Below are 26,342 nucleotides of genomic sequence, written 5' to 3'. Positions count from 1 at the left end.
GCAAATAAGCTGAGATTTCCTGAAATATTTCATAAAGATGAAGCCTGCCTCGGAATATCTCTCGTCTTCCACCTAAGTCAGAGTCATCGGGGTTCATTTTGCAGTTACGACTCAATTGGTTCTCTTCACAATGGTCAGAAAATTCTAATTTCATCATTCATCGTGCTCCTTCGCCTGCAAAGTCGATGTCTCAGGGATGATTTTCTCATTCCTGCCATCATCAGGTTGTGATTACAGTTGAAGACAAGTCAATTACCTTGATTCTATCTGCCATTTCTCATGAGTAGAACAGGTAAATTAAGATGGTTTGACAGGCTAATTAACTCTACCTCTCATTGTTAATTAGGATTTGTGCACCCACCAGATTTATCAGTGATAACGGTTGATTATGATCATGGCTCTAGCGGCTAAAAATTAAGCCAGAGGAAAAAAAAAGCAGCAGCGGTTTAATCATTAAAATGATGTAGAGTCATGGTAACATTTTGAGTAAGAATATTCTCAAATGAACTCAAAATGCTTTGAACACCTGAGTTTTATTTTACTGCAGGATTCTGGCCTGAAAAACATTCACAACGGTTCCCAAATCAATCCGGACAGTTTGAAGCCAGAGTAAACCTCCAGAGTTTATTTCATTACTTCTAGGCGACGGTGTAATGGCTTTTCCTCTCATAAAATGTCCAAACTTTGGCTTAGCCAGGTAGTGGTATGCTGCTGTCTTGGCTCCGGTCTCAAACGATTGCTGGGGGATAAAATGCGTTAATCTCTGTACGTCTTCTTAGCTGTCTGTGATGCTCAGCCTCAAGCCCACATTACTCTGGTCACGTATGGAAGGAATAAAGGATTTTATTTTATTGTGAACTGACAGTAGTGCAAGTTACTAAAACAAAATAATTGTCAAATGTATGACAAAAAAAGTATGTGTATTTAGGAGCAATATATCATATTTATGATTTATGAAATGTTTAAAACCCTAAAGGACGACTGACTGGCTTGTAACTTGATGGGACATTTTTACGAGACTAGAGCACTTTTAATGCACTCTTGAGGTCGTCAACTACTGCACTGACCTCCTCTGCTGTCACATCTAAAGGCTTTTTAAAAACAGCGAGGATAAGATGTTGGAGGCAGGCAGATCTTTTAGGTCTGCTTTGTCAACTTGCTGCTAGAGGTTGGGAAAAATAAATCATTTTATATATAAATCAAGGTTCTCATCTTCTGAAATTTTAAATCGATTCATAACTTTTTTTGGCTCATCAGTCACTCCTTGCTTAGTTCTAAGGCCAGCTCTTTAACTCAGTAGAATGCCAAATGGAGCAGCAAGAAATTCAGCCAGTCCCACAGATGATCTGGAGTAGATCCTGAAGTATGACTAATTCATAAATAGACTTTGAATCATCAATCCAGAATCATTTTAAATTGAAAATGGATTCTGAATCAAATTGTGACCCCAATAATCAAATCGAATCGTGAGACTCCCAAAGATTCCCAGCTCTACTTGCTACCATATACCATTCTTCTTCTTTGTGTGTTTTGTCTTCTTCTTCATTTCTTGTTTATAAGTTCTTAGCAAGCAGTTTCGAGCATGACTGCCACTTGGATTGCAGTGTAGATACTGCCATGTCTGATTGCCTTTTCTCTCTACTCTGACATATATGTCATATGACATCATACACTGAATGAATACACATATATTTACCAGCCCTAGTTGAAACTGAGAAAGAAGTCCAATTAGGTAGATCAGTCAAAAGCTCAAAACCTGCATGGTCCAGTAGAAAAGAGCAAAGAAATCTTGGGTTTAAAAGGATTTAAGATAACCTGGCACTGCAACAGGGAAAGACAAAGGTGAAATATTCTATGAAATTGAGAACAGAGGAGACCAATCACTGCAGAACACACAATAACCAAAGCCCAATCTCCACACTCGAGAAATCCTGGACTTCGAGGCACTTTCCTGCTCAATTTGAGAGCTGGAGGGCATAGTTGTAGCTCAAAGTTTCTGATTGTAGAGTGCTAAAGGGAAGTGATATCGACATTTCAACCTTCAAATTGCATTCTTTCCATTAGTCTACATCAGGGTTGGAATTAAACCTTTGGCTTTCCTGCCACTGTGACTGGTGGATTCAGAAAGAGTCACTCATCTTTTTTAAACTGCCACTTTATTTTAACCGGCAGCATAATGTAATCAAGGCTTATAGTAATGTGCTATTATATGAAGGGAAAAGTATATGCGCTCATATGACGAGAGTCGTCATAATCATAAAGGTTTCTGCTGAAAAGTGAGACGTTTCATTTTGAAATATGTTTTAATAATTCATTGTCTGCTTCTGCACTTACTAAATCTGTGAGGTTTGAAGTTTTCTCTCCTCACAACTAGAATAAAACATGAAAAACCCTTACTGAAAAAGAAAACAGAAATAGTAATCATTTAAAAAATATAATAATAATACAAAATTTTGTAACACCAAATTGCACTGATTTTTTTTTTACAATGTTACTCAAACAGAATCGGTTTGTGTCACTGGACCATTCTCAGCTGCGGATTATTACAATATTTGAGGCAGTATAGTTCATGGCAGCCCGGTGGTGTAACTGAAAATTGATGTAGAATAAACTGCAATATCCATGTTCAATATAATGAAGAATCATGTTGAATAGTATGAGCTGTATGGCACAGGCACAGTGTACATCAGGCTGCTTATATATGCATATCATCACTTGTTCAATCCTATGTTCAGTCAAGAGAAAATGTACCGAGGTGATAGCATTTTATTATTCATGTTCAGGGTTGCTTTTTCTTCATCAATCAGAATGAGCAAAAGCATAAACAAATAGTTTTGACAGAGTTATTTGTTTCCTTGTTCTTATTTTCTTGCTTTTTCTCCATTTTTACCAATCTTTCATTTCATGCATAATTTTAACCAATCAAACGAGCCCACACACATTTTCAATGTATTATTCAAGCTCAAGGACAGGATTGTCATGCTGGCTTAGCACTGGCATTAACCCTACAGTTAAAGTGCATGTTTGAGCTTCCATTAACCTACACAATGGAACCCCCCTGCTAATTTTCACAGCTCCACTTTAGTAATAATTGATATTCATGATGTGTGTTCCTGCTGGTTAAATCCAGAGTAGACAGGCTCAGGGGCGTTTGGTTGGTTTTGATCAGCTTGGGGATGTGTGACATATTTAAGTCAACAAATGTTTCCAGTCCGAGCAAAAAGAAAATTATACGTGAAATTGTTCACTACATATCACACTGAAAACATTGCTTTACTCACCATATTCACATGGGGGTATTTTCCCCCTTGACATCACACCAAGAGGAAACCTCCATTGTTGAAAATTAAAGTCAATATGAAAGTTTTCCCATTTTTACTGCAGAATTAAACATTTTTACGGCCTGGTTCAGAAAACAGATTTGGCACCGATAGCGCATCTCTTTATTGGCCCACTCTATGTGGGGTTGATTTTTTTTTCTTTTAATTATTTGAAGGCTATTTGAAGGGCGTGTCTGGGTTGACTCATAGGTGGGTGCTTTGTAGCTGTTTGCCAGGAGGCTAAATTATCCGCCTCAATCATGACATGAAGCCTGTCTACATCCAGGCATTAGACCAGGAAGAGCAGGCACATTAACCAGAGCTACAGCACCAGCTAGTGGCGGATGGCTGCGTTGCAATAGGACAGATGACGGGAAATGTCGGGAGGAGAGAGCGGGGGGGAAGACATGCAGCAAAGGGCTGAGGTCGGATTTGAACCCTTGGTTGCTGCACTGAGGACTATCGCCTCCATACATGGGGCGGACGTCAAAACCGCTAGGCAATAAGCGCCCCGGCTATGTTGCAATATGAGCATAACATTTTATCAGCATTGAGGGACAACATATAGAAATATGAATAATTTGTTTAACCCATAAATGATTCTGGTGAGGAAAAGGAGGGTTATATTTAAGTACACTAAAAGTGCACATTCCTTATTGTAAGGTAGTATGATTGTAAAAAAATAAATAAATTGTGGGTCAATTGAGAAGGGGTGAAATCTCTATTTTAATATTACAAATTACTTTGAAACCTGAATGGAGCTTTATTATAAAAGCATTTGATCTCTCCCTTAGAGGAAAGTCACGGAAAAATAACTGCTGTGTGATTTTGGTGAAATAATGTCCCTTGCTCTGTTTAGCTATGGCTGCTGTGTTTTCTGGGAAATAGAACATTATTTTCTACCTATTTTATCCTGTCATATTACCAAAGCTATCACTCAAATGATATACAGACTGTACCTCCAGCGTTTTATTTTTAATTAATTAAACTAAAAAATCTTCTCTTTTTCCACAGAGAAGCCAGACAAGAGAAGCATACAGCTGTTCAACTGAAAGGTAGGTTGAGAAATCATTTAACTTCATCACCCTGTTCATATTGTAACATCAAACTCAAAGCAAAAGTGAAACTTGTGTAATTACCCAACCCTGCAGGAAGAAACAAACTTAAGAGGAAATATTCACATGATATTTTAGACTGTGCACGGCGAGCTGTCATGTGGAGGGGACGCTCCAGGTGACTTCCTGTAGTGGTTGAGATGACTGTGACCAGTGTTTGTGGAGATTATTGCCTCTGCATGGAGTCTGCTCTGCAGGCAGCCAGCAGCAGGAAGCCCATAAATACCCTGCTGTGTTGATGCAGACTGTGCATCTGTTGTGCAATTAGCTTCTCAACTATGGGATACTTATACTTTGCCGTCCAATCTTTAAATCATTGACCTGTTGAGAGGTTTGAGAGAGCTAATACAGGCTCCTTTATACATGCAATTGTCTTGGAATATCTGTACCTTCAATCACAATCTCATTTGTAGAGCCAGACCGATAATATCGACCAGCCGATAATATCGACTAATATAAGCATATTAAGTGACCATCTGTATGCGCTAATAATGCGCTATTATTACTAGATTTATTTACCAGTCAAATAGCATTTCATTTGAGTTTCATTGTACTGTATAACACTAGCAGTTCTCTTTCGCCAGCAGAGGGCACTATATGGATTACAAGAAGTATTATCACTCTCAAGTGTCAAGCGGTGATGCATGTACATGTGCAGTTACTTTACAGTTGCGTAACCATCTTGTATTCATTATACATCTTTTCCACAAGTGTTGGATAACTGCATTTGAGGGATCAACATAATAAATGTGTTTATCTTTTATCTATCTATCCCGAAAGATCGAAACATAGATTAAAGTAAGATTTTTTTCCCTGCCCAATATCGGTCCGGCCGTTCTAATTTGTTTTTGTCTTTTTTTCTTTAATATAAGCAGTATAAGGATGCAGTAAAGTTTGGTAAAAGCTCTGAGCTGCTTTTGTATTTTCCTCTCAAGTTGGCAGAATGTATTAACAAAGCAGCTGAACTCAGTGATCCCCTCACTACGTCTCATTTCCAGCTTCCCCTGCTTCTCTTTCTATTTCTCGGTTTGGTCATTTTCAATTTCAACGTTTTAAGGTTTGACATATCAGTCGATTTGTAAATTCTGTTTTAGATTTTTTCATTCATTCTATTGCTTCTGTCTAAATGTTGATCTGTGTGGTTGTGTCGGTCACACAAACTCATATAAATGTTTTCCTTGTGTTGATGACAGATGGATAAAGACAGTATTCATCTTCTTTAAAAACAACCTTTTTATTTTCTGTGCAGCAGCCATGATTTGAGAAGTTTTGACACTCCAGATGATTTCTGATACTACACAGCCTCTGTCTTTGCTTTATCGACACTCATGGTAGTGCAAGCCTCTTCTCTTTTTCACAGGAAAGCAATCTGTATTGGTTTCCTGTGTACCTCAGGCTAAATAATTCATAGCTGAGCCCGCTGTCAGCTCCTATTTCAGAGTGCAAAAATTGTACCCACCCTGTGAAGAAAGTCAGACTGTGTTACATCAAAATTCCTTTGTGTCTTTTTCATAGAAGTGTCGTGCTTAACCAGGTGGAGGATCCCCTCAGCAGAATATCAGCTCTGACTTTAAAATGTCTCTGTCACCACTGACCACACAGAACAGCAGACCTAACGTCGCCTGAACCCCTGAAAACCCTCCACTGGCATTTCTTACTGTACCTCTGCAGACTCATCTCTGTTCATTGAGTTACATTTTTTAGATGTTTTGGACTTAAAATGGCTTAGATGTTACTCTACACCTTTGCCCTCATAAAGTTAGCAAAAAAAACAACATGTGGCCTCTGATAATTACCGTCTTTAGCTTGAGTTAAGCTGATGTATCTGAATGGCAATACCAGTATCTTTTTCTCTCCCTACAGAAACACAACTGTAATAGATGGTGGAAGCATCTGGCTTGAATATGTCATTAAAAAGCATATCCATTGCTATGAGACAGAAAAGTAAAAGTTAATTTCTCCACATGTCTTCTCCTATTGATTCCCCTTGTTTTTTCAGTTATTGAAGGCATATGTTTTCAATAAATACAGTAGGTGGATTTTTTTGACTTGGGTGGCCTGTCTGCAGTCGAGCCGTGAAGACTGCAATTGGTTAAATGCTGTTTAAGCAGATAGGTTAAGCCCAACGGTAGAATTTCTATTTGCAACTTAGGAGTTTTGCAAAATACCTGAGGCTGAATTTTCTCACTGGAATTCAACATTTTTGAATTGCAGTCACATCTATGCTTGATGAACACAAACTTGTTTTTCATAGAAAAACCATCATAAATATAATAATTTCTTACATTTACTCTAATAGTAAAGTTGTATTTCATATCATCCAAAACATACATCACAACTCTAAATCCTGGACCGGACTGACTAGCAGATGTGGGTCAACATCATAGACTGTATTAAACATGGACGTTGTCTCTGTGACATCAACCATTGGTTCCTGAAGGGGACATTCAGAGACCGTCGGTGCCAGCCACCATATTGGAAACTCTGTCTCAAGCAGCTTTGAGTCAACCTAACAGGCAAAGAGCTGGAGCTGAGGTGGGCTTTAAGCCTCCTGAAAGTCATCTATAATCTACTTCCTATCAGCCAGATCAGCCACGCCCCTTATTATAAAAAGCTCTTGTCCTTAATAAAATAAAAAAAGATGTAAAAAGATGAACCCCCTGTACAGTGTGTGCGCATAAAGAAATGAACTATGGACCTTACTGAATCATTCAACACTGTTGAGAATACAATTTCAGTTAATCGTCTGCAGCGTTGGATGGTGTTGATGTCACAGCCCTGACTTGGTTTATTTCACATCTGAAGAACAGAACTTTCTCTGTAAACTTAGGCAAGTATCATGTCGCTAATAAGCAGACATCACAGCACCTTCTTTGGTTCTGGAAGAATCTTTGCTGGGGAAAATATGGCCAAAATGCTTGCAACATTTATGTCTGGGTTTTATTGCCATTTATCCATTTAAACATTTAAACATCAATGATGCAGACAAAGCAGCTCTTTCATTCTCAGCTGTGTCCCCATGAGAGCTCCTGTGTGCAAGGTTATGACTGTTTTCATGTTGTTTTTGCTGACTGTTCTCTGTGTCCCCCTTCTCCTCCTCCCCTGTGTCCACTGATGACAGGAGTTTGTTGTCTTTGACCTGAGTTGCGAAAAATGTTTCTGAACCTTTGCTCAGGGAATGATGCAGTAAGCAGTGGTGGAGCGTCCTGCCTGAAATGACAGATGAGGCTGTCAAGAAGGGCGTGATGCAGGTTCTGGACAATATTCCTCTATGCAGCAGGGTCACCTTCCTGCATGCATTTTTTCAGATATTCTTGAAACATAGATACAACAGGAAACATACTGAGAGAATGGAGACCAATGACATGCATTCTCACTTCGAACTTGTCAAATATTACAGCTTGGTGTGTGGCCCTGCGCTTCAATATATAACATTGAGGTACCAATCTAGTGCCAGTTTTGTTTGTGCAGAGTCATGTTATGAGAGTCATAAATCTAACATGATTAGTTTGATTTCAGAATTAAGCAGTCAAACTTGCTGTAAATATACCAATGAGGAGAAACGTCATAAAGAGTGAACAATTATTCCAAATATATTATTTTTAGAAGTTAAGAAAAGAAATGTGGGCGGCACGGTGGTGCAGTGGTTAGCGCTGTTGCCTCACAGCGAGGAGGTTCATGGTTAGAATCCCCTGACGGACAGGACCTCTCAGTGTGGAGTTTGCATGTCCTTCCCATGCAAGCGTGTTATTTGTTGTTTGAAACAGAAGTTGTAGGTGTCCTTAATTGATTTGAAAGCAAAATAGAAAATGACATTAATTTATGAGAACAGGAAAGTTAGCTAAAGTAAAACCTCGGTCGGCAACCAGGGTATGAACTGTGAATGTGATCGCTACAACAATGGAAGTTTTTTTTTTTCTCTCTCTTTTTTTTTCAACATTTTTTTTTTTTTTTCAAATACCGTCGTATACCGCAGTAAAATGGCAAGACAGTATGGTATTATGAAAAAACGAATACCGCCCAAGCCTAGTGGATATCTGAGGAGCTGAACCCAGACACTAATGAGATGGATTGGGGACGACTGGGGTGGAGGAGGGTGACAAAGATCCACGCTGAAATTACCAAACTGACAGCAGCAGAGAGGAGAGCAGATTTCAAGTTTGACTGCAGCAGGATGATTGGTTGATTAAGGTCACCGCAATTCTGGTCTCTCAAAAACTTACAGACTCAACGTCCGTAATCAGCTGATGAGAGAAGCAGGAAGAGACAGAGAGGGAGAGAGAGAGAGAGAGAGAGATGAATGATGAATTGATATCTAAATAGATTCATATACCATCTTCATGCTGTTCCTGATGTTTTGCACCACATAAAACAATCTTTGTGTAAGTGTAGTTGGCAGTACACTCAAATTCTGATTATCTTGGTCTGATTAGATTTTCAAACTAAAACTTGTTGAGTAGCATTTCACATCATTTAACAAGTAAATGTATGGTGAGTGGGTTGTTTAAGCGGAAAGGAACTGGGGCTCCATGATATCAACCCGCTTACTTTAAATTATCCCTCTTATAACAGGGCTTCTTGATAATAATAACAATAATACCTTGTATTAATAATGTACTTTACATTTGAAGCAAATCTCTGAGTGCTACACATTAAAACAGAAGCATTAAAACAACATTGTAGGAGCCATTTTTTACACAACCAAATCCCATAACAAGTATGTTACATATTTTACATGTGCCATCTTCAGTTTTGCAGATTTCTCTGTCATAATCTACGTTTTTTGTGTCTTTTTTTTTCTTTTCACCGTTGTTTTTGTTTCTCTTTTCTCTTTACAAAGAGAATCAAAGTAACTGGACTTCTTTCCACAGACTGATATGATTACTGTGTGATGGATAAGAATGGTTTGTTCTTCTCAACAACGCTGTCCTATAGAAATATAGCAGACTGTTCCTATGAGTAATTGGCCAATCAGAATCAAGTATTTGACGCAGCTGTGTAATAGACTGATTTAGAGTTGTTGTTACGATTACATCACAGCAGTTGCACATGCATCCTGGAAAAACAGCGGAGCCAAGTGGAAAGTATGACAGAGATTTGTCGTTCTCACTTACATTAAACAATTATTTGAATTATTGACAAAGAGTAAATATTCATCCAGCTATAAAAGTGCAGTTCACATGTAGTTGTTTCACATGGTAATGATAGCTCAGGGTTTGTATAGCTGCGATGTATGTCCTTGCTGCTGGCAAGGAAGTGCGTCTGCCCTTAATGCACGAAAACCTTCTGACAAATCTCTGTGCTTGTCGTCCTAGACATGACTGAAAAATAAAAAGAGTATGCAAGATGTCAGGTCGCTGTAACGTTGTGGGATGTTTGACCCACTGACCCTGACTGAGGGTAAGGGTCAGGAAACCTCACCCCACTGCTAAAGGTTAGTGTGTCACTGTAAGACAACTCTTCTTCCACTGCAGAACTATTAAGTACTTGGAGAAGGCGTCCAGATCCATACATTTCTGATTTAAATCGACAGGAAGATAGAACAAGTTAACGCCAGTTGGGCTCCACCCATGAAACACAGCATCACTATGTAGAAACCCCAAAATAGTCTATAAGCAACAATAGCTAACATGTGCTTAAGCTCTGTTTTGTTTGGGCATCAGACACATGCGGTTACATTTTGGAAAAAAGAACTTGCTTTGATTTTAAATAAGTACTGACTCATACCACTAAGAGTAATTGATTTAAGTCAAATCGCTAGAGCACCATGTTTAATGTTAGGTCAATATTGTTAAAAGTCAACATTGACCATTTCGTTTCACATGGGAATCTAACTCCAACTCCTTTACGAGTCTCCTGTTTTACAACAATCCTGTTCTCCTGAATGCCACCTTCAACAGACTTTCTTTTTATGTCAACTGACTTTAACGCCAAACGAAAACAATAACCTGAAGACAGCAACCAGATATTTTGCTGTAGGGAAATAACCTGAAAAATATTTTGTTTACACGATTGGATACAGATCGAACTGCTGTATTTGACAGTCTTTGAGTGAGAATGGCTGTAGGTGGCTTCAACAAAAGTTTCACTTGTCTCTCTCCACTGTAGAAGTGGATGCTTCTGTGTTACCACATCTTGGTTTGACAACAGCGTATCTGCCTTCCATTTCAGCTCCGTGAGCCTCATTGGAGAGGACAATGTTTTGCACAGTGGCTGAATCCTGTTCAACCTTCTCCCTGTTGAGACAGCTGTTGCCAAATCTTTTTCTGTAAATGTCTCTCAAAAGTTCTTGTCCCAGACTTTGGAGGTCACTTGCAAACCTCCAAACTGTTCTCAAAGTGTTCGCCTTAGTTCAAAGGAAACTCACCTCCCTGACACATTTTGTGCAGCAATCCCACTTTGATTTATTTCTTCTTGGAGACATTAAGCTTTGTCGTCTTCTCCCAGGTGCTCTGTTGCCACTTGATTGATTAAGTTCCTTCTCACGTTTTGCATATAGGCATGTAAATCAAAGTCACACTTTTTGATACGGTTGGTTGCTTTCTGTCAATTTTTCTCTAAGCTCTCTCAGTCACATGGTTTCATCCATCAATTTCAACACTTCATTTATTCACAGCAGCTGTTATCCTCAGGCAGTGGTCAGGATCAGTTTATTGAATGACTCTGTCTTAATCCATCACTTCTCATCTATGTACCTACCACTTTTTTTCCTATGATGTGTAGCTTTGTGAGTTATGTGAACCTGAAGATTGTGCTGGCTTCTCATTGAGCCAACATCATTTTGTTGTACCACCTTGCACTTTGCAAGTACCATGCAGTCATTGACGGAATCAAGGACCCATTATTGTAATGAGGTTTTGATTTTTCAGATTTTCAGTCATTTCTGACCTTTTTATTGTTTCATTGTTTCTATGTCTTGCCAATGTTTGGTTTGGTGTGGAAAAAATTCTGAATTTGTTCTTCTGTCTGAATGTATGCTTTGTGATGCACTCAAGATGTCATGTTGTACGAAAGGTGCTTTACACAATAAGTTGAAAAAAATAAAAATCCAATGGCATTTTATCACTCAACTCTGTACTAATACCGATGTTTAAAATAAAAATGTAGTTGATTTCTGATTCCAATGTTTTTTTTTATTACTTCTTCCTAATCTTTTGTCTGCTTTTCAAACGAGCTATGCTATTGGATTTTTTAAAATTGTTGTTGAAATGTCAAGGAACGTCACACTGCATGACTGATATTTCCCAGAGACGGTGTTACACTCCCATTCTGCCAATATTTTCTTTCATGTTTGATCAGGAAAACAAATCAGAGTTTGTTCAACAGGTGACTTTTTCTGGCCAATAAGATAAAACACTGCTTAGTCGGAATCAGTGGTCAGGTACACTAGCTTACGAGGATTAATGTAACCGTCCATGTAGGGAACATTATATGCCAATGGGTGGATGTTTGCCAACAGGGCTGATATTGGGCAATACCACAACTGATACATCATTGCTTCCCTAGAAATAATTATATACATTTTAGACCAAAGCTTATTCATAAACATGTGTCTCTGCATGTTTAACTGCTCTTATACTGTGGAGCAATAACTAGAAAAAACAAATTGCATTTCAAACTTAAGCATGGGCTCGAAACATTTCACTTATGTAGCAAATGACCTCCTTCCTTAGCTTACCTTTCTGCTAGACAATCAAGTAAAACAAATAAAAGTTTAAAGTTTGATCTGAGCTCCTGGAAAGGCAGTCCATCCAGGCTTCTAAGCTTATTATAGCCACAAAGAGTCTCAACGTCACATGCCAATCAGATCAAATTTAACTGTCAAAATGCTGAGTCAGGTACAGCCCTATGAGTGAGAAATGTGTTTGGTATGCTGAGTTCTGAGTTCCAACACTTTACAGCTTTAACTTTAGGCATTTTCCCACAGTTTCGTAAGAGTAGATTTTTTAGGTTTCACCTCTTTGCCATATCAGATTAAAAAACAGCCAGCTCTTGGATCACCAACAGAACAGATCAGCTTTACTTTTCAGGCTTTCAGTAAAAAGCTTCTGAGGAAAATCCTTCATGGATATTATTATTATATTTTCAGTCATAATCTTACTTCTACAAAAATGTGTCCATTGTACTTAAAACAGAAAACCTCTTCTTGAATTTTTTAATAAAGCCTTGTGGTCATAAACGGGATCACTGATAATTTTCTACCATTGTCTGGCAGTCCACAGGGAACCCCTGTGACTCGGAGTTAAACTCATTACAGGCTCCACTATGCAATCATATGGCTTCTCTGAGGAGTATTGCAAGCCTCTAAAATCATCCTCTCATTTTTGTATTTATGGATTATCTTTCAGTGCTTTCCTGATGGTCTGGTTGCAGAAGCTTGCATCACTTCAAGCTACACTAAAAAGCAAATCAAAAGAAATGAAAAATCAAAAGAGAAATAGAAGTTATTTCTAATACTGGAGAAGTAATAGTTATTATTTTTTGAACAAAGCAGGTCTCCTGCCAATAAGAGGGAATGGAATCTGAAGATTTAATATAAGTTTTGGAGGCAAGTTGGCCGAGAGCAGTCCCTCCACTGGACATTCAAGGAGTAATTCCTCCCACTGACATGTTCCTGAATTATACAGCTGTTTTAATTAGACACCTTAAGGCTGTTCTGGACTCTCCCTGGTGATATGTACCTTTATATGCATTTTTTTAAATCGCCAATTACGCTGTGCCAAGGCTCAAGACTGAATTGAGATTGGGGTATTACTGATAAAATAAATGTACCCTATTCACATATATGTATTGTGATTTCTCAAATGTATGTGTTCTGATATATATTGTATGCATGGAGTCTCTATCTCTAAGTGTTTGAGTTTCCAGAGCTATGTATCAGAATCTGAATTTCAATGGGATTTCCTTGTGAGTAGGTGCCAAGGAGAATTTGATCAAGGAACATTAGAACAAATACTTACACTGTGAGACTGTGTAAGTGAGACTGTGAAGACAAGAGAGGAGTTCTCTGTAGGGTGCATTATGTCTATATCATTACTTAAGCTTTGCTGCATGTGATATAATATACAGTATATCATGTAGGAAGGTAAATATATAAAAATAAGAGCTCAAACAATACAACTAATAACTTAAAAAGACTTTAAAGGAGCAAAATGTCACTCTGAGGCGCAGTGTTTAGAATTGGTACTGAAGTCCAAATTCAAATTTTTGGAGAGAACTGTCTCCCTTCGCCCCCTCCTCCCAAGAGTCGATGCACAGATGGGTTGTCATATCAAGGACATGGAAGCTTCCATGTTTAGTCAGCTCTGCATTGGTCTTAAAACCATGAGAACACATTTATGGTTGAATTTGGAGGACTGGTTTCCAGGCAATATCAAATTTGGCAGAAATTATAATTTATGTTTACTCAATGGGAGATGTTGCCAAATGAAAGTGCTGAATAAAAAAGCAGGGGTCCTAGGACTAAGCCTTGGGAAACCCCACAGGAAACAACATGATGAATGATGATCAATGAAGAAGAGGGACTCACAGCTATGTATGAATGCAACTATATGAACATTCATTATAGCACTTGTAGCATTGAAGTGATCACTTGCAATGCCCCGATAGAAATTAATCTCTGCTCACTTGTCTGTTGAGACTCTCAGGGATGTACCATACATAAAATGAGTGTTCATATACAGCTGTAACACATTGTATTACTCATGGAATTACTTGTGCCCATAGAATAATTAGTTTCCTACCATTTTTACTGTTAACTAGATGCTCCTATTATATTTTTTTCAATCAAGACTCTGTCACCAAGGATACATTGAATATAACTGAGTTAAATCCTGCAATTCTCCTCCACTTGTCTTTGCTGTGACCTTTTGTAGCCCATCATCCATCATTCAGAAACACAGACTTCCTCAATGAGCTTTGGTTCCAGTCTGAAAGGTAGGATAGAGAGGGAGATGTAACCCCTGATGTGAAAACTGTTTTTAGGAAATGAAGAATGATCCAAACCTGTCACACTCATCTTCATCTATTTCCATACACTCACAACATTTGTGCATTGAGGGACTCCTAGAATAAGAGTGTCAAAATGTAAATAATATTTTTGTACATAAAAGGATATAGCAGCATTAAGGTTAGAATTGGGCTTGGGGCAGTGGGACATCTTTGTCTGGAGTTATTTATGTGGCACTATGTTAAAAATGTCTGAGCACTGAAACCATGCGCTTGTACATTTCCGTGCCTTCAAAGGGTCAGAGTTACAGCAGGATATGGACAGTGTCGGATTTGGTGAAATGCCACGATGGGAACCAAAGCAAATGAAAGAGCTGTCCCACCCTTTGATGCTACAGCTAAAGTCAAGGCCTTGTGCAAAGAGACGTTGAGCTGTATGAACACAGAGATCACAAAGATCACAGAGTCCCCTGAGACAGTGCCACCAATCACATTCGCTCACCTTTTGCAACACTTCCAATCAGGTATGTCTCAGGGTACCAATATGGGGAAATACTTTTGGTGCGGAAACGACTTGTGTGTGGCCTTTAAAAACACATGACATATCAGCATTTGTTAAGAGCTTGGTTGTGTTTGAGAGATCAATTTATAGTTGCCCTGGTAATGGAAGAATGAAAGGTGTTTTATCAACTTGCATCTTTTTAAAAGCTTTGTAAAGCCAATGTGTAAACATTTATACCCTCTATGTCTTTTCAGCCAAAAATCCAGGACCTTTTTTTCAGAGGTATTGTGAAATGAATGCATGCTCCTGAATGCCTTGAGTCTTAAGTTCCCCTATCTCGACAACAGTGTCCAACAACAATTGGCCCAGAACCCCCAAAACATAGACCACGCAAAGTTTTATACATGAACACTAGTAAAACTATTAAAACACAAGTACATGACATTTTAGAAAAAAACTTCTTATCAGCAGGGATTGCAGTTAATGGTGAAAACATTCCTTTGGTTTTGTGAGATTATTCCAACTTGCAAAAAATGTAGATATAAGGTCAGAAGTAGATTAGATAACAGTACATTTTATCCTGGCAAAGGAAGCTTTAATGTCAGATAAACTGGTTAGCTTTCTATTTTTAATGTAACTTTATTAGCTAGCTTTCAAAGGCAGCTAACAGCGGATCCATGCAGCATTGCTAAATTATAGCTAGCTAGCTTATTTGCTCAATAACATAACTCTGGATAGTGTGATACTTCCCTTTCTTCAACAGCAAGCTAACCTGTGTTTCATGGTAATAAATTATGCCAACATTAATTTAGCTATGAGGCTGTAGCTTTTGTTAAATCCATATAGTCAGTGGTTTTGCATGGTGAGAGGGGTTACTCCAGTTGATGAACCAATAGGAAATCATTACCAGACTTTTCTCAGCTTTATGGAGCTTTATAGCAAGGCAGATTAATGTAATATAATATCAATAATATCCTAAAAAGAACAGATTAGACCTGCTCTGTGTAGTGTTTAAAGGTCCCATATTATGCTTTTTTTGGTTTTATATGCCCTTTAGTGTGTTTTCCAAGTGTCCTGTGCATGTTTAGGCACATCTATGTGCAAAAATTCAAAGTCCGCAGAAATGCGGCTTCTCCTACGTCCTCCTGTTAGCTGTAGCATTAGCTGCATGTAACGCTCGGTTCTAGCCCCCCTCGATAAAAAATTTGTCAGTGCGGCGTCATTGTTAGTGTGAGATCACTGATCTAAGCCCATTGGCTTGTTGTGGCAAGCCCAGCAGCTCATGTTGAAATTTCCGAGAAGCGTGCTGAGCAACTGACCAATAACGACAGAGCGGATCGGCAGACCAATCAGAGCAGACTTGGCCCACGTGGGGTCTAACAGTGTGGGCTCAACAGAGCGTAGCTGACGGACTCAGAGCGTAGAGGGAGCAACGAGGAGCAGTACATGAAAACAGACACTTTTTTCGAACTTTAGCTATTGTGAACGTACAAAAGTAGGTACATAGATTAAATATATGAACCCCAAAAAGGGCATAATATGGGCTCTTTAAAATAGCAGCTGTTAGTAAGTGGCAGGGCTATACAAATAATGATTGATCGATATTCTTAATAAGAACACAGAGCTGTTGCAAAACATTTCTAAGATGGACATTACCATGAATGGATCCCAAAGTTTGTCTCTTTAAGACTTTTCATAGGCAACTGTTTCATACCACGCAAGCCAAGCAAACTGACAGGTTATACTAGTCAGTGTGTGATATTTCTTTTACCTTAACTTGAAAAGGTAAAGTTTCCATATTTCCATCCACTTTCCATTTCACTTCAGAGAGTTTATAGAAATATATATAAAAAGTAAGTGCTGAGTGGCACGAGGACACATCATTGGCACTAAAATGGGCCTGAAAGCCTCCCCTTAGCTCAAGGTTTTCTAATGTGAATTTAACGAGCTGATTTTGCCATGACTGTGGGACATATCCAACAAGATCATTGAATGAATTTCTCTACTCACTGAATGTTAAACCAAAGCAAAATCATCTTTTCATTACAAAATACTAAATCCTCACCATAATCAATCATTAAAGATTTTGAGAGATGCTCAATGGTTATTAAACACGGCCAGATACAATGATACATACATACTGTTATCTTTATGTGGATCAGGAGAATGGATGATGAGAACTCTCTGCTGCTGCTGAAAGCTTTCAGCACCATGGACAGACTCTAAATGCACGGTGCACTTCATTGTCTGGTGTTGCTTGGAGACGGCAGCGTCCATGCTCTCAGCAGCTCTGAATGAGATGTGTCACTACAAAGTCACTGTCTCGACCTGTTGCAATTGCTTGTGTACAGCAAAGACAAAGAAAACAATTCAAACAAATGATGTCAAATTGTTGCACAAAAGGTCAATGTATATGGACATTTCAAGGATATATTCAACACAAACTAAGAACCTCGTCAAACTCTTCTGATGTAAGGGTTTTTAAATAAAATGATATGTAGTTTTTGAACGGTAAAAAAGAAGTTAGGATAGGCTTAAATTGATAAAGTCTGTCAAGTCGAACAGTACTCAAATTGCAATTTGTTACAACAGTGTGGGTTTGCCGTTATTGTGTCTTTCATCTTCTCCACACTGGCCCCAAAGTGACTCCAATCGAGAGGATGGCAGGAAACATCAAGGGCCCACATTCTGTGCAAATATGCAATCTCACCTGGAGCCCATATCAGTCTCCTGCAGTGTGAGGTCAGTCATATTGAGTGGGTCTCTTCCAGAGTCACAGGGATTTGAGTGTCATAGTCGCCTATCTCTTAAATTGTATTACTCTGATTCCGGTGTGGAGAAGAAGATGATAAACTCCATTCACAGGTTTTTTAATGATATAAAAATCACCAGGCCCAAAATATCACAAAAAGACAAGGAAAATTGCCCATTTAAAGTAAAAGAAGTTTGCATACTGTTTAAAGCTTCTTATTGTCTGACCAACAGTTCAGCACACTGAAAATAAGTTTACGATGTCATAAGACAAATTAGTAAAGCAATCCAGTGACTTTGTTATAAGAGTTTTTAAAGCGAAGAGATAATGTTCCATTCTTTTGCACTGTCTTGGATAAGTGTTACATACACATTAGATTCTATTTCAGACTTCTGTAGGGGCCGCAGTTCTTTGTGTGGCTGTAGGTCAGCGTGTAGTGTCTTGGGTCGCCAAGGAGGAACACCGGATCAAGTCCCAGTGTGGACCAAGTCTAGCATCTGGTCTGGGAGCAGTGCACAGGTGCTCTAGAGTAAGGTCTTGACGACCCAACTCCTCGGGCGCTCTTTCCTGTGCAGCCACTCACATCTCTCCGTTAGCATCCTGTTTGTGCATGTGTATATTGGTGTATGTGTGTGTAGCATCTCAACAACAGAGTGTAAAAATTCAATTTTCTCTCAAGGGATCAATAAATCATTTATTCTTCTAAAAAAGTAGAAATCTACACACAGCCTTCTGGATATGGTCATATTTTGCACAATCCACAAAGATCAGGTCCATTTAAACTGTACCCTAAAAATGCCATATGGCTGTATTTATAAACCTCTAAAATAAGATGAATTGTTTTAAAGTCTTACATTGCTCAGCCTGTAATGGACAGCATATATTTGAGTATTTCAAATACTCAGTGAACTGTACACATTTCTTCATGTGTGTAAGAACTTCTAATGGCAGTTGTCGAGGAGGCGACTCCAAACGGCGAGAACAGGTCGGAGGGTTGTTGAATGTGGACGGGCCCTGAAGCCTGAATGAATGATCATTCCGATGAGCCTGCTTGATTAGAAATCTCTCCCTGCCTCCTCTCCGTCCCTGTTTCTGCCTCTCATGTGGATAAATCAAAGTCAGCCTCTAACTGAGTCTCTGTTGCTTCTCCGTCTGTAAAATCATTAATCCGAGGATGTGGCCCTCGGGGGGGTTCTCTCCTCCTGCTCGACTCACTAGTTGTTACATGAAAAATAAGCTTGGTTTCTCTCTCCCTCGCTTCTCTTTCTACTCTCTGCATCTCTCTTTTATTTGTTCTAATGGGCTTCTGCGCCAAGATTCGCCCCAAAGGATGAGTTATGCGTCCTGCTGGGGCTTTTCAGTGGGGTTGTGTGTGTGTAGCGGCGTTGTAAATTGCTACTCCGTGTCCTTACTCTTCATTTCTCTCGAGGCACGTTCACAGACTCTCCCACTCTGTTGGTGCGATTTGTGTGTTCACGTTTCTTCTTCTTTGTCTCCTCTCCAACAAGCTACACATGACTGTACATGGGGTGCATGAAGGCAGATAAAGCGGAAACAAAAGGCAAGTGTGTCCCGTCATGCCTAATCATCTTATCTATATCCACACCCCCGTCGCCTGTCTCAGACGCACACCCTCTTTCTTTTCTTCTGTCTCCCTAATTTTTTTTTCTTCTTCCATGCAACGCCCCCGCCTTCCTCCTCCTCTTGTTATCTTGGCCTGGAGAGGAGTTGTGAAATCCATGACAGTCAGATCTAGAGGCGCTGGGTGATGGAGGACAGGAATAATCTCCCAAGTTCCTTCTGGAATCTCTCCGTCTTTGATGAGCGAGTTATACAATGTCAGCACCCTCGATAATCTCGCTCTTGCAATTTACGGCAGAGGGGAAGAGAATCTCGTTGGTTGCATTTGGCTGTTTCTGCTCCATAAGATCACCACTCTACTGTCCAGTAACGTGCACAACCTGAAATTGAATAATGGACTGTGTCATAAAGATAAAAGAAGATAACACCTTAATGCTTCTTGCGTCTTGCTCTCTTTTCTCCCTTTTTAGAAGCCCGTTATAGAAAGTACGCTCTGGTGCTTTAAAGGCAATGGAGTCTATCTGCTTAAAATTCAAAGTTGTCAAACGGAGCTCTCAAGTAGCCCCTGAGACACTCAGCAGCTCGGGAGCATGAAAAGTAGTTCCTCTGGAAAACAGACAGGGGTGATGTTGCTCAAAGGCGACTTCTGCTTTTGTTTCACCATTCGGCTTCCTCTTTTTCTGTCTGTTATTCTGACATAAAAACCTGCCCACACTGAGAAGGCTATTGAACCAGCTTTATTTATAAGGTTTAATACTTAACACTATATACTGTTTATGCATTAAAAAGTTGAAGAATGCTGTTTAAAGACTTCAAAAGGAAAGAAACTATTACCTTAGGATATCTTTCTTTTTGCTGATTTGAATAGACCGATTGTAACCGTCAGCTTGCCACATTTCAAATATGTAAGTCTGGAAGAGGTCTGTGCTGTCTGAAATAAAGCAAACTGCATTTTCTTCTGGCATGAAAGTCGTAAAAAGGAAACAAAGACACGACATGTGGACATTTCGGGCTACTGAAGCAGAGCCACTTGTCCTTGTGATCTAGTCAGGGGTGTGTGGTTGTGTACACAGCTGGCAAATATTTTTGCTGTTTTGCTGTTCTCAGAGGAAAAGGGGCACGTACTGTTACTCTGTAATAGCTCTTTAGCCCTAAGTAGTAGCCCCAGTAGAAGAGCTGTCAACGCACTGGAAGGTCAACGGATGGGTCTCACCTGCAGAGAGTGTGGAGGTTGTGGATCGTTGGAGCGCTGAGTGTGGATGAACTTGCAGTGTATGAGTAAGTCCGTATAGATGATGGATCTAGTAACAATGTGTTGGGAGTGCAGAGAGAGGAACCCACAACGATCACAGTATAATTCCATTAAAGTTATTTGTTTAGCACTCATCAACACCAACATCACAAGGTGCTTTACGAAACATAAAAGCACAACAACATAATGAATAATTCAGGAAGACATAATAAAACTGGAAAAACACAGTGAATAAATAAATAAATAAAGACCCGTGGAAAAAACATCTAGAATACAAGAAGACCTCTGAGATGTCTTCAAAAAAGAAGATACTAAAGCACTTAATGGAATCTCATTCTTTTGTCTATTGTTTTTTGCCATAATACACTTCTACCAGTTCAACATCATCACACTCCAGGTGGGATGCGAAAATGCAATTATAAAGTTACAAAGTTGTATCCCAGGTTTGCAAATTGTATTAACAAAGGGAATCTGACAAATGGTTAAAGGAGCAATATGTAGCTCTGACACCTAGTGTTTAAAATGGGTACTGCAGTCCAAATTCAAAACATTGAGGAGAGCTGTCTCACGGCGCTCCTTCCCCCCTCAGTGTTAAACCAGCTCTGCATCAATCCTGAAAGCTTTCTGCACTCTAAATTCAGTAAATATCTTACATATTGGACCTTTAATATTCACAACTTCACAACCAATCAGCAACTAAAAAATACTACAGACATTGAGTCACATTTTTCATTGTAAAACATCAAAGTCTATTGGATAACCTATTAGCTATAAACCCAAGAACTAATGTTAGCATACAGTCAATTCTCATCTATTATTCCTCTTATTACAAAGGTTGATAAACCTGGAACATGAAAACTGCATTGGCTGCCCACCCTGAGTGTGACACCAGAGAAAAATGGTGGCCATGTGAATTTGATAAATACCTCTGTCAGCGGTCTATCTTCCTTCCTCCTCACAGCGTATTTGTCATTTTGTACTAAATGCTCTCTCCCCATGTCAGCTTCTGTGCTCAGTGTTGTAACTCTGTCTCTTGCCGTGGAAGTGGTTTGTTAGTGAAGTATTTATCCACCGATGACAGCAGTATTTCAGGGTGGACTGAACCCCATCTCACAGAGGGCAGCTTCCCATTACTGTCTCCCTCATCCCGTTGCCAGTGTAGTCCTCAAAGTCAAAGCTGACCTGCTTTAGAAGAACGCTTCAGCCAGCCTGCCACGTCTCCTGAATAAAGCCTGCTGACTAATTACACCAAGCTGCCCTTTTCCTTTCACCTGCCTCACACAAATCAGTCTGGGTAAATACTGTATTTTTTTCCTCTTCCCACATCTCTACCAAGGACATCTTTTGAGATATACACAAGAGAAAATCAACTGTGAAAAGAGCTCTTGAAACTAAATTACTGCAGCGACAGTAACAAGTTTGTCAGTAGATGTCTGGCTCTGGAGAATCATTCTCCTACAGATACAACATTTCAGTGTCATGATCAGACGAGGAACTTGGAAAAGGCTGCATGAAAAGAGAATGTGTTATTTGTTCACTTTGCTCTAAAATCAAAAAGGTCTCATTTTAGGTGGATGCAAATGTGGGCCTGTGGTCCGTCCTGTTGAAGTACACTTGAATTTTCCAGTACGAGAAATCTGCATAAAAAAGCTTCTGCAACTGAAATGGTGGGAAAGGAGGATGCTTTCCTCTTTGTTAGCAAAATCACCATAATGCATCCGCCTTGTTAACCAGCCACCCTCCTCGCCAATCCCAACAGCAGACAAATTGCAGGGGCAAAGGGGTTGTTCAGTCAAATATATAACATATTAAGCTAGTGAGGAAAATCATTTGGTCCTTTCTCTTGACTTCAGTTTGTGCAAGGTAGAATCAAGTCCCTGACCATGGCTGTGGAATATATAGGTAGTCCACAGCTCTGTAGTAGCAGATGGATTTTAAACCGTGTCTTTTTTTTTATCAGTCTCTCCCTCATGCCAGCTTTGTCTTTGATCTGCATTAAACACCCTGACTATACTGCACAATATCTACTCAATTCAATCTTATATACTTGTGAGATTGAATTTGTGTGAGATGTTGTGTCTATCATGAAAGCAAAAAGTAGGAAGGTGTAGTTGCATAAAAGCAAGAGGATCTGAGATGCACTGCTACCTCAAGTATTAAGATTGAATGATCGTTCATTTATCTGTGCGGCTGAAAGCGGCTAACTTGACCCCTTCATTTGAAAGTCTCAACGTTTATATTTAATTGCTAGTTGCTTGTCCACATTAGTTTTTAGGTGGAAAACTGCCACAGAATTGCGTCTTGGCGGTCCAATTTTTAGAATCTGCCATTTGAAATGTATTTGACGTAAGCTCTGAGGTTATGACACAAACATAGATAGTTACTAATGTCTTCTGTTTCTCTTTTTCTGCAGTTCTATCACTTTATTTTACGATACAATATTTCATCTCCAGCCAAGTGTTTAGGTCTGTTCACACAGAGGATTGATGTTTGTTATACAGATACGGACCCAGAATCGTAAAATATTAAAGCATCATTGCAGGACATTGAGTATCAATGTCAGTCGACAGAGATGAAGGACCTTGAAGGAGACACTGTGGATATGCATGACACATTCCTGTGTCCTCTCCTCGACCAGCTTCTGATTTGATTTATTGCCAGTGTCTGGCCAGAGTCCAGTTAGACCTAATCACAAGGTCGACAGGGGAGTCGTTGGGGCACCCCAACATAAGCACTGATGAGGAGGGGGAAAAGAGGACAATCTATACACTTGATCCAGACAGGTCAGGGGAGGATATGCTAACTCATTATGGCAGGAAACTTTATAATGTACTCAGATATATAGCATAGACAGACAGTGGAGGAGGAGAAAGTAGGATGAGAGGATGGAGAAATAGAGAGAGGGATAAAATCTTTAGAGGAAATAAAATGAGAAGAAACTAAATCCGGAGATTTAAGATTGTTTAATATTGTACTTTCCCCCTTTAGAAATAACATTAATAAAATTAAAATCGTCCTCTCTTATTTGACCATAAAATGAGTGACATAGAGATCACTTTCACAACATGCTGGTGTCCATTTATTGATGGACGTTTGAGAGAAATTCTGTCACTTTCCAGAGGTAGAAGTGTCTCTCTCTGCTCTGCAGGGAGAAGTGTGATCACAGCAAAACCTCTGAAAGTCGGTCACAGAGCCAGAACTACCAGGTTGAAATAGGTCAGGTAACACGAGAGAACTGCAAACATCAGATAATCTTTCTCAACCTCTTTTCAGGCCACATCTACCTCGGTGGGAATTGTCAACTAATACAGGCCAACAAACCAGGAAATTCGAGTCGAAACAGCAATTTATTTTTTTCGAAAACCCAAAAGCAAACGTTTTCCAGTTAAAGAACAGCCACTGCTTCAGATGTGTGTGGTTCCCTCAGATGGTAACACGATAGGCTCTGTTTGGTTTCAAATCATCAGGCTCTGAATGGAAACTCAACAACAACAGTGACATTGTGAAAGGACAAACGCCAAATGAGTATCTGACGTCAGCTGGCATGGCTCTTTGGCACTGCATTTTCCAGCATGATATAAAGTGTCTGCCAGTTTACTGAAGCCTAAAGGCTTGAGAAAGAAAGAAATATAGGCTGATTAACAACTCCAAATATATAATGAGAGAAAAAGTTGCTCGCCTAAACCATTCAGCTGGATTGTATATTTTACTTTCCAATGTCTTGGTGTGATACAAGCTTTGTCTTTTTATCCCTTTCAGCAGTTTAGCTTCACATAAAACTACTACTATGACGTACATGTTTTAGCTGAAAGAGGCGTTTCTATCAGCCGACTGCTTTCTTCTCCATGCCCCTTTTTTCAGAGCCTCTTCAAGACGGGGACTGCTGTGCTTCTGTAGTGAGTCTTTGTAAAAGGGTAAGAAGTTGGAACGATGAGGGGGAAGTCGTTTCGCCATTAATTTGGCAGCAACAGAAATAAGAGAGGCAAAATGACGTCTGTGTTAACAGGGGAGGAGAAAGATGCATCCTGCTTCTGCATGGTTGGAGCGCTGTGTGAGATCACACAGTGGGACGCCAATATGACGGCGCTGTTTGTTTCAGTGTTAAAGTGTGAGGACAACATAACGGCTTGACTTTGTTAGACTTTGCTGTTGCAGAGCCTCTGTTTAGTGTAGGCTTGGGTTTTCACATCACATCGCCGTCCTTCATTAAAGATATTTTTTTGGGCCATTTCTGCCTTTTATTGGAAAGGACAGCTGAAAAGAGACAGATTATGTTGAGAAGAGAGCGTGCTAGCCTGAGCTTATCTGGCATCTCCTGAGCTAAAGAGTGCCAGAAAGACACACATTTGTATACACAAACGTCTTCATTGAGTATTTTTATCATTTAAAATCATGAGTCAGTTTGTCTGGCTCCTCAGAAAACCTTGTACTGTACTGTGCAGAAATCCTCTAACATGTAAGGCTAACATGTAAAAAACAAGCTAGCTGCAGCTCCTTTGTTAGCTAGACAGTGCCAGAGAAACACTAGTACTTACTTTTCAAAAAACTTCATTCAGCATCACGACCTGTTTTAATCAGAATCTCTTTTATTTTCTGAATAGATAGTTATCTTAGATCTTAGATAGATTGTTTAGCTCAGAGTAATAACCTTACTGTTGCTTTAAAGGGGCGATATGGCAAAGTCAATTAATTATTTGAATCTACAAGAAAGCAGCAGCCTTGAAGTGTATTGTTACCTCTCTATGCCTTCATATTTGTTTCCCACTAGACCCGTTCTTAAGCGAAGAGCACTTGAGATTCACATCATGAGTATAGCCGAGAGTTAAGCTTTCGGGGGAAGTAGCTTTCATAGGACACGAGCAGGAAATTTAAGTATTTTGTGCCTTCTTCCTGCTAGCAAATGAGAAACGCCTTGTCTTAGTAATAGTGCTCTTTGTTTCCAGGACGGCTGGACACCTTTCCTCTTAATCTGCCAGAGATAGGAGCTACTTAGTCAGAGAGCGGAGAGGAGACAGGACGGGGGGGGGGGGGGGCGTCATGTGTACACACATAAAACACTCAGACAGAACACACACACACACTCAGGATGAGGGCTGAGACAATGCGGGAGGAGAGGAGTGAAAGAGGTAGAGAAAGAGAGGAGACACAAAGAGAGGTAGAAAAGAAGGAGGGTATGACTGTTGTTGTTCTTTAGCCTCGTGTAGCTAAGTGCACCGATTCCTGCAAAGCCTCATCAGCCGTTCAGGAAGGATGCCTCAGAGGAAAAGAGCTTTCACATTCGGAGCTTATGGAGGGTAAGATATTAGAAGATTAATCCTTTTGAGGGTGCCGTGATTTAGGAGCTTGCTTTTTGTATGTGTCAGCATTAGAGTACCTGTTGCGTCTGTCACAGAGCAGTAGTAAGAGGAAGGTTGTGAGACTACTCGGGGGGGGGTTTCAAAGCACCTGCTCGACAAGTGCAGGACAGGATTACTCTGCACTGTGGCCTAATTTACAGCTTTGAATGTCTGTCAGGATGCTAAAATAATGGGATCAGTGTAATAATGTGTGAAGCGGCAATAGAGAGATGTGAAAGAGATTGATTATGTTGGTCATGTTTGTTTTTGTGTGTTAACTTTTAAGTCTTTTCAAAAGTTTCTGGTAAGAAAGTGCAAACTATGAATGTTACCAATAAAACGGCTTTTACTGTGTGTAAGTTTTCAGGTCTGTACTCCAACTCTTTTCTTTTTACCCTTATCTTTTGTGACAGTTTGACTTTGAGATGCGTTTTTATTTTATTATTTTAATATTTGTTTATGTCCAGGAGGTCTCTCTCCTGGCATTGATGATAAGTCTGTGGGTTTTTATTTTTATGAAAGGTTTAGTTTGTCAG

The 26,342-nt window shown here is 39.6% G+C and overlaps 1 protein-coding gene across 3 annotated transcripts in view; it reads left to right on the top strand.

Moving 5' to 3' along the window:
• The window catches only part of rap1gapb (RAP1 GTPase activating protein b), a 139,408-nt gene that overhangs the window by 22,139 nt on the left and 90,927 nt on the right, over window positions 1-26,342 (top strand). For 2 of the 3 annotated variants that reach the window (XM_065955109.1, XM_065955110.1), the window contains exon 2: window positions 4,335-4,375. Coding sequence is in view for 1 of the 3 variants with exons in the window: in XM_065955108.1 (XP_065811180.1) it covers window positions 25,721-25,764 (44 nt within the window). In the remaining 2 variants the exon portion in view is untranslated. Of the gene's footprint in view, window positions 1-4,334; window positions 4,376-25,548; window positions 25,765-26,342 lie in introns of those variants that run through there. The other variant, XM_065955108.1, reaches the window with a different exon arrangement.

The sequence above is a fragment of the Labrus bergylta genome, chromosome 5 (genome assembly GCF_963930695.1).
Source record: "Labrus bergylta chromosome 5, fLabBer1.1, whole genome shotgun sequence".
Taxonomy (NCBI): Eukaryota; Metazoa; Chordata; class Actinopteri; order Labriformes; family Labridae; genus Labrus; species Labrus bergylta.
The sequence above is the reverse complement of the archived record's forward strand: the minus strand, read 5'-3'. Positions and strand labels throughout refer to the sequence as shown.